Source organism: Malus sylvestris, chromosome 9, assembly GCF_916048215.2.
Source record: "Malus sylvestris chromosome 9, drMalSylv7.2, whole genome shotgun sequence".
Classification (NCBI taxonomy): domain Eukaryota; kingdom Viridiplantae; phylum Streptophyta; class Magnoliopsida; order Rosales; family Rosaceae; genus Malus; species Malus sylvestris.
Genome location: NC_062268.1, coordinates 11,448,081 through 11,464,682, shown reverse-complemented (window position 1 = coordinate 11,464,682; position 16,602 = coordinate 11,448,081). Strand labels below are relative to the sequence as shown.

Genomic DNA, 16,602 nt, shown 5'->3' with positions numbered 1-16,602 from the left:
TTCTGCCTGAAAATCCACAGCAATGGCATATAGTTTGAAACTTCAAACAGCATGCTACTTCCTGCTAGTCACCATAACTCGAACATCCACACTGCATTTTCGTCAGCCGAAACGAACTGCAGTCTCAATTCTCTAACAAGAATGACCTAAATTAGTCACCAAACATGTATCTAGATTAAGCTATCGAAATTTCCGCTACACTTATCACGATCAGTTTGTTTCAACATCGCAATCTATGATAATCTATCAAACAATTTCATGAATGACGGGAAACAACTGCTCTCACCACCCACCTCCATCTGGAAGCCTGGTATAGAAAATGTACAAGTGAAGATTCAATTGTTTCTAGCTCCAAACAACCGATCTGGTTGATAATAAAAGAACGGAATTACCAAAGTTGTACACGGTTCAACAACATTAAGAAAAACAAGAACACAAGATTACAGTACAAGAGTGAATATTTCGATCTTTATTCCTCGCTAAAGTTGGTTATTACAAGCATGTCGAGGGTGCAACAGGTCGGTGATTGATGATTGCACTCGACAAATATAATAAAGCACTAAAATTTGTGTCATTGTGCATAAATCAATAGGCACCAACAGTGACAGCCTTACAATGAGTAGAGTACAATGAACCTGGGTTCAGCAACTACCTTATTTTACAGTATCTAAGACAAAGGCGAATCACGCATCAGCTGGCTCAGCGATCTGTTTGGCTTCAAGCGTCTTCTCGTATTCCTCGATGGACTTGAAGAGCTCGGAGAAGTTACCCTTCCCGAACCCACCACATCCACCCTTCTGGTGTATCTTTCCTTCTTCATCCTTAAGCATGCACCCCACTCTCTGAATGATCTCTACGAATATGGTTGGCCTGCCCATTTTATACAAGAACCAATCATCCGACGATAGATACAGCAGGGGAAACGCAATTTGCATTATTAATATATTTGTGATCAATTTTTCCTTTTTACACACAAAGGCATAAGCTTCAAAACATAACTCCGAATGACCACTTTTCGATATTTCTCTCAAAGGACAAAGATTTACAAGACTCGAATTGAAAGGACTAAAATCGAAGCTAAACACTAAAAAGCCAACTCGACAGGCATATAGTTTGACAGAATCATGATAAACCATATTCCCCCACCAAGAATTGAATCATGAAATACACAGAGAAGCATAAAGTTATCAACTTTTCGAAAAATATATGAACTTTTTGTCCAATGCCCGCTTTTTGTAAATTAGAGTAGTTTAGAATATCGAAAAACACAAAGAACAAAGAGCACAGAAAGTTATGACATTTACCTATCTCTAACAGACTTAGAGCAACTCCACCCTTGGAGCCCTTCCCCCTATCAATTCACTATTGAATCCACCATATTGAGCAGTAACTGCCTTTACTGAATAGTAACTACCATTAATGAACAGTAATTACCTTTTGCATCTCCACCCTTAGAGCCATTCCCCTGACAATATGTAATAAAATATTAATTTTTTTTGTTTGTTTAAATAATATAAAATATAAAAAAAACATTGGAAATAGGGCTGCAGGCCCTTGGGCTGACAAAAAAAAATTAAATAATGCCTGGCCCTCGGGCTGCAGGCTGGTGGATTCCTCACGGGCCTTGTGCTCAACTCCTACCCTCACTCGGGCTCTCCATGGCTGGAGCACTGTCCACCGGGCCTCAAGCCCTTTCTTCTCCCCTGTCCCCCGAGCAATCCACATGGGTGGAGTTGCTCTTAGTGAAAATCTGAAGCAGAGTCCCCTGATCGTCCCTATCCACCAAAATCCCCAACTCTTCACACTCCTTAATCTGCTCATTCGTCAGCACGTCCCCCACCCTCTTCTTCAAATTCCTGTAATACGTCGGCGACGGTGCTGGCATGAACTGAAACCCGACGACGCTGCTCCAGCTCCGCATTTCCCTCAGCGTCCTGAATATGTCCTCGCTCACCAGCGCCAAATGCTGAACCCCTGCACCCTCGTTGTGCTCCAGGTACGTCTGAATCTGGCTCTTCCTCTTCGTCCCGTACACCGGCTCGTTTATCGAAAACAGCACCATCTTCTCGTTGTTCGCCAAGACGACAGAGTTGAGTCCGCTCTCGCTCGTCCCGACGTCCTCGGCGGTGAACTCGGCGAACTCGTGGAATCCGGTGAAGCCTATGACGTAGGACACTGCCGATTTGAGATCCTCCACGTTGCCGACGGCGTGGTCGAGGCGGTGGATTCAGAAATCGATTGGGAACAACGACGTTAGGGATTCGAATCCAGGGAGGAACCAGAGGTGGGGGTCCGGGTCTGTGAGGTGGTTGTGGTCCGTATAGCTGACGTATCGCAAAACGACATCACCGTACAGTTGGACTTCAGCGATGGTGACGCAGTTGTCCAAGAGGATGGGGGCCGCCGAGGGTTTGGCGTCGTGGGCGACACTGGCTGTGAAGGCGGAGACGGCGTCCTCGACTTGGATGGCGACGGCGCGGACCCCAAGGCCGTGGGTGGCGGAGAAGGTGGGGATCGAGGCCGTGGTTCTGGGCCTGGCCGGGTCGGCGGTTCGGGTCAGGGTGGGTGAGTACGGGACGGTGAAGAGGAAAACGAGGTCGCCGGAGCGGAGGAGGTAGGAAGCGTGGGTTTGATTGTCGGTGGATAGGTCCGACTTAGCTACCATGGGCATGCCGAGTCCCCAGGAGAATCGGAGGGCGGCATTGGTGGCGTCGGTGCACCAGAACTCGACGTGGTGGAAGCGGTGGACTTTGAAGCGGTCGGATCGGGGGTTGGTCCGTACGAAGTTGGAGAAGCCAACGAGGTTGAACTGGGTGTCGTTATCCTGGCCCATGGTGCTGCTGGTTGCCGTGGCTATCATAGTGGTGGTGGTGGCGGCGGGGGGTGAATGAGATGGGTCATATAGCAGTGACAAACAATGGACTTGGAGGTGAAGGTGATCTGACACGTGGCAGAGGTGGAATTAACTAATTGTCGTGACACGTTGGCAGATGTAGATCCCAATATGGAACCGGATCCTAATAATATGAGCTTAAAGATCAAATGATCCGAATCGTTGAAATTTGATCCAACGGTTATTAACAGAAGGCTTTTTAAAAGTTATAATAATTATAACCGTTGGATCAAATTTCAACTTAATCAAATGATCTTTGGGCTCAGATTATTAGGATGTGAAGAGAATTCGGTTCCCCTTTATATAACTTTTGTATGGGCTTGGTACTAACATCTGAGACTCGACTTCATCCGGTCAGAAGGCTGTCTTGCGGTGAAAACTATGATTGTTAAAATGGTGAAAAGCCAGAATAGCCCTTCGGGAATTTTTTTTTTTTTTAATCTGTAAAGATAAGACGATGAAATCGACTAAGCATAATAATAATATAATTTAAATTTTCCTTTAACAAGAATCAAACCTAAAATCTTTCGCTTACAAGTGAATAGCTAGACCTAAATCCTGACGGGACAAATCTGTTTAACAAGTGTGTATAAATTAAATTTTTTTATTGGTAACGGTAAGAAGTCGTCGTACATGTAAAGAACCAAATAATATTCCTCTAGATCACAAGAATATTTTTCGTTAATCCACATATTTCAAAATGAAATGAAAAATACGACCAAACCTAAATGTAACGCTGTGATCAGCACACAACCTAATCAGATTCCCTCAGTTCCTCATGCCTATACAAGCTTACATTATAGCCTACATGAATCATAATTCATCTTAAAATATCTGGTTTACAAGATGACATATAAATCCACCTTCAAAACATGTTGATAAGAGGATCTTCCTCATGTTGCGGATTCTCAAGAGCCAAAGTGTGTTGCTTAAACGAAGCCGCAGCGTCTTCTCTGTCCTCTACTCTTTTCAGTTTATCGAACACCATAGCCATTAAATAGAAAGCTTCGGCCGCCAATTCGTGATACTGTGCACGGGAACCATTTTCATAGCCATTGAACACGGGAAGAGATCCTCTCTTCAGATCTCTTCCACCTAAGCCTAGGGATCAAGTGATCCAGGCCCTTAAAATTTGATCCAACGGCTAAAAACAGGGGGCCCTTCTAAAAGTTATAATAATTGTAACCGTTGGATCAAATTTCAAGGGCCCGGATCACTTGATCCCTAGGCTTAGGTGGGAGAGATCCGGAGATGATCTCTTCCCATTAAACACAACCAATAAAAAGCATATGTTTCAGAAAACTCAAACTCGGAAGTATATTTACCTCTAGCAATTGAAGCTCGTCCGAGGCTTGTCTCAGCGGATCCAGCACATCATCGGAGCTTTCAGAAACTGGCGAGTCAAATTTGCAACAGCAATGTGAAATTAATTAGGACTTCAAATAAAATATGTTTGATGAAGCCACAAAGCCAAGGATAACTCTTCATGAATCAACGACAATGAAACATGTGATCAGGAAATGCATTCTATATACTTACTGGAAAAGCTTGGATCGGATAGATAGCATTTTGCTTCTACAATGAAGGCCCGAGCACGGAGCTCCAAACCTCCTTGACCAAGAATCATAGGAAAAGCCCCATGTACAAGGCTCAGGGCCCTTTTTGCATGACTTGATCCAAGTGAGAGCCACAACTCAGCTAGTGTGAGTGTGGCCGATGCTTTAAGCAGATCCAGATTAAACGACTGGCAAAATGAGAGGCTTGCCAATGCATACGGAAGACCTAAAACAGCATTACCCGATTTCTGGAAAACAGAAATAAAAGAAATTTTACCTTCATGGAAATATAGAACAGGAACTATTTTAATAGACAAACAGATAGATAAGAAGACAGGAGTCATGAAAACTTTAGTCTGCCTGAACCTCCGACCACATTGTGTACCAAATGTACAATTGTACCTTGTGGATTTCAGCTAGCAAAAGAAGCACACTGGCATTTTCAACTTGCATATTGAATTTGTAACACATGCAGAAGAGTGAGTGTGCTACAGCTGCCGCCTGCAATGAAATGCCAAAATAATAAGAAAAGCATGCCACACATTTATAGGACGAAATCTACTTACAAGGTAACAAGTTCAATGTACTGAAAATATCAAACCTCACTGAACTGATTTGCGGCAAGCAATGTACGAGCTTTTCTGAGACTTGCTTCCGTCTTCAGTTCCATATCCACGCCATTGACAGATGATGCCAGGACTCCAAGCTCATCACATACTTGTTGGGCAAACTTCAAATGTCCTCTAAATGATATTTGGCAAGGTCATGACCGACAAAGACACAAAAATTACTGTATATGATCAAGATATTCATGAAATAGTGCACATGGTAAACTTACCTATGTAAAGCACGCTCATGGAGCAGCTGAAGTTTCAGTAACAAAATTCTTGATTTTGAGATGGATAAAAACTTCTCTGCAGCTATTTTAAGAGCAGCAAAAGCCTCTAAACAAGGAGAAAAAAAAATACAAGTCATCAAGGATGAACAGCATTTGTTTATGTGATGAACATGAGAGGGAGATAGAGTACTCGAACCATAAACTAATGTGGCAGCAACTATGAAAAAAACAATATTCTTTTTAGGTACTCAAGCATTTTATCTAACCTTTGTATCCTTTATAAACGGCTAGATGTTGGATGAGCTTCAGATATGCTAATGCTGTGTCAGAAGAACTGAGGACATCCACGAAATAGTCAGGCTCAAGTTATAAGAATGGAAAGGAATATAAACACTATGTAAATCTTGTGATACTTTCAGTTAAAAATTACCTTGAAACATCAGGAAAACAAGTTGCATGAACAAGTGCATTAAATCTGGCAAGAGAGGAGCTGATGACATATAAAAAGAAAAATGTATCAAAACAAGCAAGATATCATAGCCCCAGAAATAGTTTGGATTAAAGTAAATAAATTTACTGTTTACAATGAATCGAGAATCTTAAAATTCTGAAAAAGTAAATCGAAGTGAAATTCCATATAAAATGTGAGGCTGTAGAGTAGATGCAAGTATTCACATTCAGAATCTCCAGCTCTGGTATCATATTAATTTTTGTTTGTTTATAACTATTTCTAAAACCTTAAGTTTTAGTAAATGAAATAACTGTTAGTTTATATTGTTAACATATTTACAATATTATTTTTTATTAAGAAATTAATGAAAATAAAAACTGCAAGGGGCATCTCACTCAATCAACTACACAATTTCAGATTTTTCCAACAGGAAACACTGATCCGGTCAACCGTAGAAATTAAATTAGCATAAAAGAAAAAGTAACACTAACACAGGCCTTTACTAAAGATCACCTGCCATATATTTCCCATGCAGTGGCACGAAGTAAGTATGAAGAGCCTATTAACTGCAACACAGATGCAGGGACTGAACTTGGTTGTGCACAGAACTGGAAAGCATTATTGCTTCCTGTTCCACTTTCTTGAGACAAGACTTGTGAATCCATTGGCTTCTGTAAATTCTTAAGCCATGCAGTACTAAAAGCACCATCAGTTATCATTGAAGAAGTTTCGGATCCAAACTCACTAATCAATTGAGAACCCAATCTAAGTTCCTGCAAGAATTACATGTAACATAAGGAGAAGGGGGAGCATTGTTAGGAAATTGAACAATCTAACATGTCAGGAAATCAAAGAACATTGAAATATCTTCAAAGGGTCATCGTTACCTTGCAAACAGTAACTGGGTTTGTTCTAAGCTTCATTGAAGCCTTGGGTCCAAATGAAACTAGAGGCCTTTGCACATGCTGCAAATGAAATTATGCAATGAGAAATAGCTTTATCATCATTATGGGCAGCATGATACTCACAATACACCCTTCAGTCTTTACTGAGGTGGGAAGTACACAGATAGTCTACATTAGGAATCAATAAAAATAAACTGCAATTTCATGCTGACCGTTAAATCAAATTTAGCCATCGCAAGATGATTGGATGCCACTAAACGCTTCAACTTCAAATTTTCTGCTCTCTTCAGAGACCCTCTCAAGAGAACAAATAGTTGTTGCTGGACAGACAGTGAAATGCCTATTCTGGTCAAAGGTGAATATGATGAGCCCAGTATTCCAGTTGTACTAGATATGCCAGTTTCGGACAACAAATTGCAGATAGCCGCTAAGGTGTAAGCAAGACATGTATCGTTACTTTGCTGCACAAGTTGAAAATCATGAGGTTCTTGTAGACAACATATATGTAAAGGAAGGATAATACTAGGATGCCCTTTTAATTCAGAGGCATACATGTCATCCTAAAGGTTATAGAAAACCATTGGATACAGTATACCTACGGACATAATGTATATGTTAGATTTAGGATAAAAGTGAATACGTAAACCAAGGAAATTACCTGTTGAGAAATATGTACTGCCTCGGTCAAAACCTGAACATTTTAACAAGAAAAAGGAATATTCAAACCAAAGGAAAATATAAATGACAGAAAGATTCATAATTAGAGTAGGGAACATGGGCTCACCTCCAAAGCTTGCTTTGGGTGCCCAAAATGGAAATGCATCATTCCTAAACAAAGCAAGGCAATTTCATATCTTCCTAAGCTATTGCAACCGGATGCAGGAGGAACGAAATCAAATCCTTCAATCCCTGAGCTATTGTGCCAATATTTATTGGATTAGTTTGTTTGTTATAAACAGTTAAACACATAGAAGAGATAAAATGATGGACATAAATGTTAACACGACTAACATAAAATTACAGTTTTAAAGCTTTCATTTGATGGCTTAACCTAAGCCCACCAAAATACAAACTTATATTCATAAAGGTAGCCAAGACTAGGAGCATGCCATTGAACATGCATGAAAAGCCATGAAGAGTAGTAATGCATCCTATTATAACAAGTATCTCCTTTCATAGGAGTACACGAAGCACAGTCATAGCTCACCATTTCAAATTTTTGTTCAATATTTCAAAATTAGGTCACAAATTGATAAAGAAACTTTTACAACATTATTTGATCAAGAAATTTGAGTTCTGATATACCTGTAATCAAAATAGCGGTGAACATTCTCCAAGGCAGCAAAAAAATCATCATGATACAGACCATTCAAGTAACGCAAGAAGTGAACCTGGACCAAAATCCAAAATGTTAAGACAAACACTTTTTAAGTGCAAGTGCAACACAAATTACCAAATAAGAAAAATATTTGTGCAAGTTACTAACACGATGTAGCTCAGGTGCCAGTTTTTGAAGCTGCCTAAGCATGAGCTCAAAAGCATTTAAAGAGAAAGAGCTCCCCTGCCTACCAAACGAATATAAATTAAGATGCAGTACAGCCTAAAGTACATAAACAGATAGGAAAACCAAAAGATTGACAGATGTATATGCCACATACTTTTCAAGTGCATCAGCTTGCTCCTGTAGAAATCCCTGTATCTGCCAGTTTGTCCGTAGGAATATCCCACCGTTGGGATCAAGATCACTGAATGTACTGCTTGTAGGATGTGCATAATGACAATCTTCTCTATTGCCACCATGTTTGAATTCTGGATCACCAGGGACTTCAATATCTGCATGTTTAGTTCATATTATGCACAATTATGATTGTAACAGAATTTGTAAACATCACATTTTAAGAAAATCCATAAATAAAGGAACCCAAAAGTAGTGTGCTAGGCTATTTGTTGGCAGGGAATGTCCAGCCCAACAAGCATGCCGGGTTTGCTCTCAAAACTAAAGGATTATTGGACGTTCTAAACAGATAGAGTAACATAAATTATTGATATAAGTATAAATTGTAGGTCATCCTACTTGATTTGGAAATAATTTTATACAATAGGCTTTCAAGATTATTGGTGTCAATCAAAAAGACCTAATGATGTTGTAGCATTTCTATGTGCTTCAAGAGAAGGACGCTTAGTATACTATTTATACCTTCAACCAATCCAACAAGTGCTTTGGGTGCATGAAGATGAAAAGAAACTCTTCCACCAGCTCTTTCTCTTGCTTCGATTTCTTCAGTGACTTTTTCAAAAACAAGATTCTCCAGTTCCATGTTTTCATATTCCGGAGGTGTTTCTAAATCATTACTTGAATCATCTAAGTGAGGTGACTCATATGGAGGACAACTTGTGATGGCTTCTTTACAGTACATTCCTATACTTGTTAAAAGATGACACGCACCCTGCATCAATGGTAAAATCATATGAAATGGGTAGCTAACCGTAAAAGCTTTGTTTGCTATAAAATCTAAAACAACGAACACAAGACAAAACAACACTCATTTCCACCGATGCACGTATTCATTGGGTTGCTAAAAATACACACAGGATAAAAGACATTCATTTGAAAGTTTAGTATCTAATCTACAAAGCCGTTCCCTTTGGCCTCTCATGAGCCCACATAGAAGACATTACAACTGCGTAGTACATGTTCCCCTGATTTTCAAATAATTGGGTGGGGATGCATTTGTGATGCGCAACGACATGGAATACAAAATGAACTCAAAACATATAGTAAGCATTAAGAAAGTGAAATAAAATAAAAACTCACATTACCTCAAAGGATAAAAGATTAAACGCAAGTATGCAACGTCGGAGAAACATCCCCAAGTTGCTATTTGGATCCAGAATAACTTGGTCATCTTCCAAAACACCTGCTTCGGGGCCCCCAAGGATCCCTAAAAAGAAATATCGAAACCAAACGAGCATCGGCAAGCAAGTAAAATTCAAAGTTAGCAAAAACAAGGGCAATTACGATTAACCAACCTCGCATATCACTAAAGAAGTTAAACAAATCATCCGGCGAGGACAGAGCCGACAACCTACTGGTCAGATGATCGGTTAACCAATAGTTCAATAATCCCCCAATTCCCCTCAATTGGTGTATAAGTTCATCCAATTTCGGCTCGAACATATCATCATAAGACTGCAAAACGTAAAGAAGAACTTAATTGCAAGTAATTTCCGAAAATTGAAGCTAAATTGGGGGGAAAGGGCGAAACTTTAAGAGCACCTTAGTGAGGGAGAGCAAGAACAGGCCGAGGCGGTTGTGCTGGCTGACGGTGGAGAAGGGGAACGGGACTGAGATTTGAGAGGGCGGCGCGTAGATCTGGAGCAGTATGCAGACGGAGACTTTGTGCGGCGTCACCGCGAAAGCCCCCGGCGGTTTGACAATACCCGCCATTCTCACCGTCGCAGGTTTAGCTCGGAGCGGAGGGGAGTGAGGTCTCACTTGATATTTGGGGGTTTGGGAGGGTTTTTGGAGAAGAAAATGGGATTTTAAAAAAGAACCGGGAAATTATTATGGTTTTTATTTTCCTTTCTGCTCTCATCGTCCCTTGGGAGGAAGATAACCATTTTATACAATTTTTTTTTTCTTTTTTCGATTGTGGTAAATTTGGGTTGAAATATTTTGTGGGGACAAAATTACTATGAAGTATATAGTTCATGAAAACAACTGAAAAAATCAAACATCCTACTGCATAATCTTATGTGTCCATCCTAACACTATATTTAGAGGATGACTTATATAATAGGGAAAATTGTAGCAATAGTTCTTCAATTTTAATTTTATAAGAGTAATAGTCCGTTAACTAAAAATTCATGATTAATGGTCCCTTAACTCATTAATATGTATAATTATGGTCATTTTCATCAATTTATTCAGAATTTTGTCACAATGAGTCATGTTAGAAGAACCATTGCTACAATTGTGTTAAAATGACTGACCATTACTTTAATTGGATTAGAGTTGAGAGATTATTTTCTCCAAATGGATTAAAGTTAAGAGGCTATTGTTACAATTGTTTTCATTTGGTTTTCCATATTGCCCCTTGGATCAGCTTCACGTGCGTGGAGCGTGACTCATATTGACTGAAGTTTTAACGGAGCTGACGAAAATGATTATGATTGCATGTTTTGATAAGTTAAGGGATCAATGGTCACGAATTTTTAGTAAATGAATTAAAATTGAGAGATTATTGTTACAATTTACACTATAATATAGTACGGGTAATGATAGGGAAACCAAAATTTTAAACTAAATTTGTAAATCAAATGATGTATTACCAATAGAAAATAAACACGTTAATCAATACTTAAGTAATAATCTAATAATCCACCGCTATATCATTTAGTTTAAAATTTTTGATATTCTTAGCATTGCTGAATGTCTAGTATATTTGGGCATAAAAGGTACCTTCCAAATTGCAATACTTAACGGTCTACCGTACAAAGTGACGAAAGTTTGTGATTTAAGCTAAAGAGCATCATCGTCATCACCTCCACCTGCAAGTCCGGGAAACAAACCTAACAGCCTTCTGAACGACTGCAGAAACCTCACCCATAGCAAAAGCCCTTTAAAAACTCCCCAAAATTCTCAGGCTTTCGATCGTCTCGATCCTCCCAATTCCATGGCCACCACCAATGGCGCCTCTCCGGTCAGCCCCTCTCTATCTCTATTTACTTTTTCTTCCATTTATATATGTATGTATTTATCGATTTTTTTTTTTTTTATATTCGCGGGTTAGCTGAATTGTGAATTTTGCGATCGAGCAGAGAGCTGCGGACGCTGAGAACAGCTTGGAGAAGATCAAGCGCCAGCTCGCATCGGGTTCGGGTCGGAACTTGTTGCAGGGTCCACTTCTCAAGCGATCCGAGACTGTACGATCCTCCCCGGACCTCCCATTTTTTGTCACTTTCTTTTAATTGTATTTCTGTGATTCCGAAGTTTATTTTTAGGCGAAAGTTCAAATTTTTTTTGTTGGGTCAAATTCCGAATTTCGATTCAGTTGAGTTTTCATTGCACAAATTATAATGCGGATTACAGAATGTTTGATCAGTTTAAGGTTTTATAAGCTCCGGTTGAATCTTTCGAAGTTCAGTAATTTCGAAATTTGGATGAATCATGCTTGAAAGAGTTCTAAATGGAAACTGGATACTGGGATGATTTTTGTTGGTTGGTCTGTGTGGTGCTCCTTGTTCTGGAATCTGGAAATTGGCTTATTTTTTGTGTTTTGTACTTTAACAGCTGAGAAAATGGAATGAGCGGTGGGTGATCTTAGACCCGACGACAGGGAGAATGGAATACAAGTTAGTTCTGCACTGACTTTCGCTTCAATTCAAGTCTTATAAATGCATTGACCAACATTATACCTTGTTATGGTTTAGGATTAGGAGAAATGAGCCGACTGTCAAGGGAACCATTCCATTTGATGCGAATAGCACAATAACCCTATCTCCCGTGAACTTCCAGTAAGATTGATGCATTTCATAGTAGTCCGTTTTGTACATTAGTCATCTCATCAGGCTTCAATTTGATTAATTATGAACTGTTATTTTTTTGGTTCGTGGTTTCAGTGGGTTGCAAAAGTATGACGGTTGCTGTTTCTGTATCCTCATTTATTTTTGCTTGTACTTTTGCTTGATGTTGAAACAAAATGAGGTTGTATCTTATAACTGCTATAGAAACAGGTACTCTTGTAAAGCTGGATGTTTGTGCTTCTTAACTCTATTCTTTAGATATTGGGACCCCGCAGAAAAAGGACTACTTCCTTTGTGCAGAGACTCCTGGGGCAGCTAGAGCTTGGGTAGCAACGCTACAGTAAGTTATTTCCCTTTACAATATGCTGTAGCTATTGTGTAGATGTTATATAGTGTACAGTTTCGTTTTTCTGTGCCTCTCTTATATAGACTTTATGAGCTTTAGGATATACCTTTGGAGGACATAATTATATGCTGCTGGTCCAAATGAGGAATTAGCTGACGTAGGTATGTAGATTATCAATGTGGGGTTGGGGCAGTAACAAGGGGTTTAGAATTTGAACTTTTCTATGGTTAGGGTCTAATTTCACTATGAAGACTTATTGTTTATGTTCCAGAGTATGTTGTATTTCTCTTTCAAGATCGTCCATTACATGCGGTTGGCCATTGTGAAGTTGGATTTTTTTACAGGCTCAAATGTATTGCTTTTCCATGTTTTCCTCATTTTCAAGGTGTATATTAGCAAGTTATTTATCTTAAATGTGACATCAGGAAATAAATAAATAAATAAAGTATGTGTGTTGCTTCACTCTGAGATATTATTCAAGCATCATATGGACATGGTTGTTGGAATTTTTTGTATAATGTCTTTTAAACTAGAAAGCTGTTGTCCATTATATATGATGAGGATAGGGGCTTGATGGTCTCAAGACTGAAAATTTCTGTTGCCACTTACCGTAGTGAAATAAGCGAATTATATGATATATCACATGCATATTTGACAATAATTCCACTTTTTCCTTTATTTCCCTTTTATTTCTTATATGATATTTGGCAACTCATTTCAATTAAGGCCAGATTAACCATAAAGTTTCCGATATTAAATGTTTCATCCAATATATTGTCTTCTTTTGCTCTTTTTCATTTTTTTCCTCTGGCGACCAGAGCAACACAATTGGTTCTAAAGGCCCATAAAGAAGCTGTGAATTCCTTGAGTGGCAATGGCTCTGCAAAACTAGGAACGGTTGCAGCAGTAGTTGCTGCTGCCAATTCAACTGCTTCGGAGAGTTCTAAGGAAATCGAAGCAGCAATGCACATTTCTTTGAGAAATGCTTTGGGAGTGATAACCAATAAGCCAACTGATGGGCCAATGGATGATTTTGCAATTATGAAGGTACTCTACTTGTGATATAATTCTGTTCTCAGAATACAGTGCCCTATATTCATTTGAAATGCACTTTACAGTATAGTTTGTTAAAGAATGATATTCTATTTCTAAATGAAAAGCTCTCAGAGTCATTTAAATGTAATTGCTCTTTGTGATTATTATGTTCACAGTTCACCCAGCATCTATGTGACTGTCTGTGTCCTGTAGGAGACACTTCGGGTCAAAGATGACGAACTACATAATTTGGCTAGGGACCTTCGTTCACGCGATTCAACAATTAAAGAAATAGCAGATAAATTAACTGAGACTGCTGAAGCTGCTGAGGCTGCAGCCTCTGCAGCTCATACAATTGATGAACAAAGGAAAATTGTTTGTGCAGAAATTGATATCTTAAAAAAGGATTCAGCGAAGCAGCTGGAATCTTCCTTGTCAAAGGTATGATGAGCTTTGCTACGTCTTAAATGTGTAGTATATTTGAATAATTAGGGATCTGTTTTCTTTTCCCCTTCCATTACAATATATTCTTAGTGTGGAAAAAGAAAAGCTGAATTTTGTTTGGGAGAACTTTTTGATTGTTCTACTTTATTTATGGCTTTTGTTTGTGTTTGTAGTTAAAAGATTCTGAAGAAAAGGTTGCGACCTTGAGCAAAGAAAGAGACCAATTGACTAGGCAGAGAGATTCTGCTCTCCAAGAGGCACACATGTGGCGTTCTGAGCTCGCAAAAGCTAGAGAGCGTGTTGTGATATTAGAAGCAGCTGTTGTGAGGGCAGAGGAGAAGGTCAGGGTTGCCGAGGCAGATGCTCAAGCTAGAATAAAGGAGGCTGTGCAGAAAGAATCAGCCGCACTGAAAGACAAGCAAGAGCTTCTGGAATATGTGAATACGTTGCAAGCACAACTTCAGAGGTTTAGTACCTTCTGCCTTTTATAATATAAGTTGCTCGGGATTATTATGCATTGAATCCTTTTTGTCCCTTATCAAGTTATCGTCAATGTTGATTAATCAACCTTTTTCCCGTTATCAGGCATCACATAGATACAAAGCAAGTGTTCGAGAAGTCTGAGTCTTGCTCAGATATTGGAAATACACCCTTGACTAAACATGTAGACTTGTCTGAAGAAAATGTTGATAAAGCATGCCTCAGTGTTTCTAGAGCAGTTCCGGTACCAGGGGAGAGTGTAGTCCACATGGCTGACGGTCAAGTCAACCTACAGCCAGTTGGTGACCGTGAATGGAGTGACATTCAGGCTCAAGAGGCAAGGATAGCCGACGTAAGAGAAGTCGACCCCCCAACCAGAAGCAAGTAGCTTGGATATTCCGGTTGTCACCCAACCGACGGGTAACCATCATGAGCAAGGAGTGCACTCTTTTCAACAGCCTTGAAAATGAACTGATACGTTTGTAGAGCAGAAAACAGGAGAGATGTGAACTTCGTCGGTGTATTCTTTATTTACCCTGTTTCGTTCGACAAATTAAGCTATTGGCATTTTGGCAGGCTGATTCCGCATGGAGCATTAAACTATTGGCATTTTGGCAAGCAGAAAACAGGATGTTCCGGTCATTAAACTATCCGCTACAAAAAAAAAAAAAAAAAAAAAAAAAAAAAAAGTAAATTGTACAAAATTACTTATGGAAAACGAGTCTAAAATCTTTATCAATCTTAGAACTTCTTAAATACACTTACTTTTGGAAAGGACTGAGTTTTGATAGTGGCAGTAGAAGAATTTAATCAATAGCTATGAGTGCGTTATAGGGTATCTTTCCGGTTGTATGAGAAGGACATATTTACTCTCAAATACTTTCAGTTTGTCCTATTCTGTTTTAGTTGGAAAATACGAGTATCGATATGGAATTATCTTTAACCTATCGAGAAATGGTTTGAATGATTATAATCATTTGTCATATGAATGGAGTTGGGAAGTACCATTATACAACTTTCAGTACGAAATATTTTGTATGTATTGAGAATGTGAAAACCAATAATTATGATGCTGAACAAATGCTATGCTCATGTGTTGTTCAATTGGTGGTAGATTTACTTAAGTGGAAAGCCATATTCTTTCAGTCTCAAAGCTAAAAGTGTTGATAATGATTTCTTTCCTTAAAATGGGCGTTGAAATTTCAACAAACAAAACAATTGTGAAAACAACTAAGATAGAAGTGGGATGTTGAGGAAAGAAGGTCCAAACAAACTGAATAACCACAGTTTCTTTTCTATTTACTTTTGGAGGATGATGGCATTATGAAAAAGTTACTTCTAAATCTTTATACAAGTTCAGACAATCAGAAACCCAACAAATTATCATCTTGGTGTATTTATACTACATCGTGTTACGTGTTTCACTTCTTATCAAATAATTCTATCATAATTCCTCCGCCGTTAGTATTGATCCTTTCGAGATTGGAAATTTCAGCTAGTTTTGATTTTTTGTAGTATCTGTTAGAATATCATCTATTAGAATTCCTGCGAAATTATTTATGGCAAAACTCTAGAACTGTCTTGCTCGATGATGGTTCTAAAGTGGTAGCAATCGAAGGAAGAACAGTTTGGGAAAATTGTTTTTGATCCATGGTAGTTCTAATAATGCGTGATGTGACTTTTGATCATCAAGAAACCTTGTTAGTTGCCTCTTAAATTCGACCTTCCTACTTCTTGGTCTGAGGCAATGGCGGAATTGTTTAGTATTCCGTCGTAATTCATCTCATTTTATTATCTTACTTTTGAAATTTTCAACTTTTAATATTTTAGTCCGCGTCAGTTATGGTTGTGCTCTCAGTCTCACCTCATGCTGTTAAAGGTAATTGGGTTGATTTTGAGTCACTAGTATATTCCTCATGTGATTTAGGAGATTGATAAGTTGTCCAAGAAGACCGTTTAGACATTGACATTGCATAATTAATTCAGATACCGTATACTCTAGATTTCTTGAATTTGTCTTGACGCTTAAATTCTTGGGTGTCTTGTTAGCCTTATTGACATGATTTCACACTTGATTAGTAGGGAATTCATAATAGATCAACTTGGCAAGCACGTGAGCCAGTGATCA

At 38.9% G+C, this 16,602-nt stretch overlaps 1 protein-coding gene and 2 pseudogenes across 1 annotated transcript; 1 reads left to right on the top strand and 2 right to left on the bottom strand.

The window, feature by feature from the left end:
* Positions 1-441: 441 nt before the first annotated feature.
* LOC126582693 (4-hydroxyphenylpyruvate dioxygenase-like) lies at positions 442-3,001 on the bottom strand (annotated as a pseudogene).
* Positions 3,002-3,523: 522 nt separating this feature from the next.
* On the bottom strand, positions 3,524-10,287 carry LOC126582691 (anaphase-promoting complex subunit 5-like). The gene is made up of 20 exons (XM_050246863.1): positions 9,921-10,287; positions 9,674-9,833; positions 9,464-9,585; positions 8,841-9,090; positions 8,302-8,476; positions 8,130-8,208; positions 7,949-8,034; positions 7,428-7,557; positions 7,302-7,334; positions 6,856-7,104; positions 6,626-6,703; positions 6,252-6,511; positions 5,718-5,777; positions 5,554-5,621; positions 5,288-5,393; positions 5,051-5,192; positions 4,852-4,950; positions 4,433-4,697; positions 4,219-4,286; positions 3,524-3,920 (listed from the first exon to the last, which is right to left on the bottom strand). Exons 1-20 carry the CDS (start codon positions 10,089-10,091, stop codon positions 3,759-3,761), a joined length of 2,763 nt encoding a protein of 920 aa, XP_050102820.1. The 5' UTR covers positions 10,092-10,287; the 3' UTR covers positions 3,524-3,758.
* An 894-nt stretch (positions 10,288-11,181) lies between these two features.
* Positions 11,182-15,100, top strand: LOC126582795 (uncharacterized; annotated as a pseudogene).
* The last annotated feature ends 1,502 nt before the right edge of the window (positions 15,101-16,602 follow it).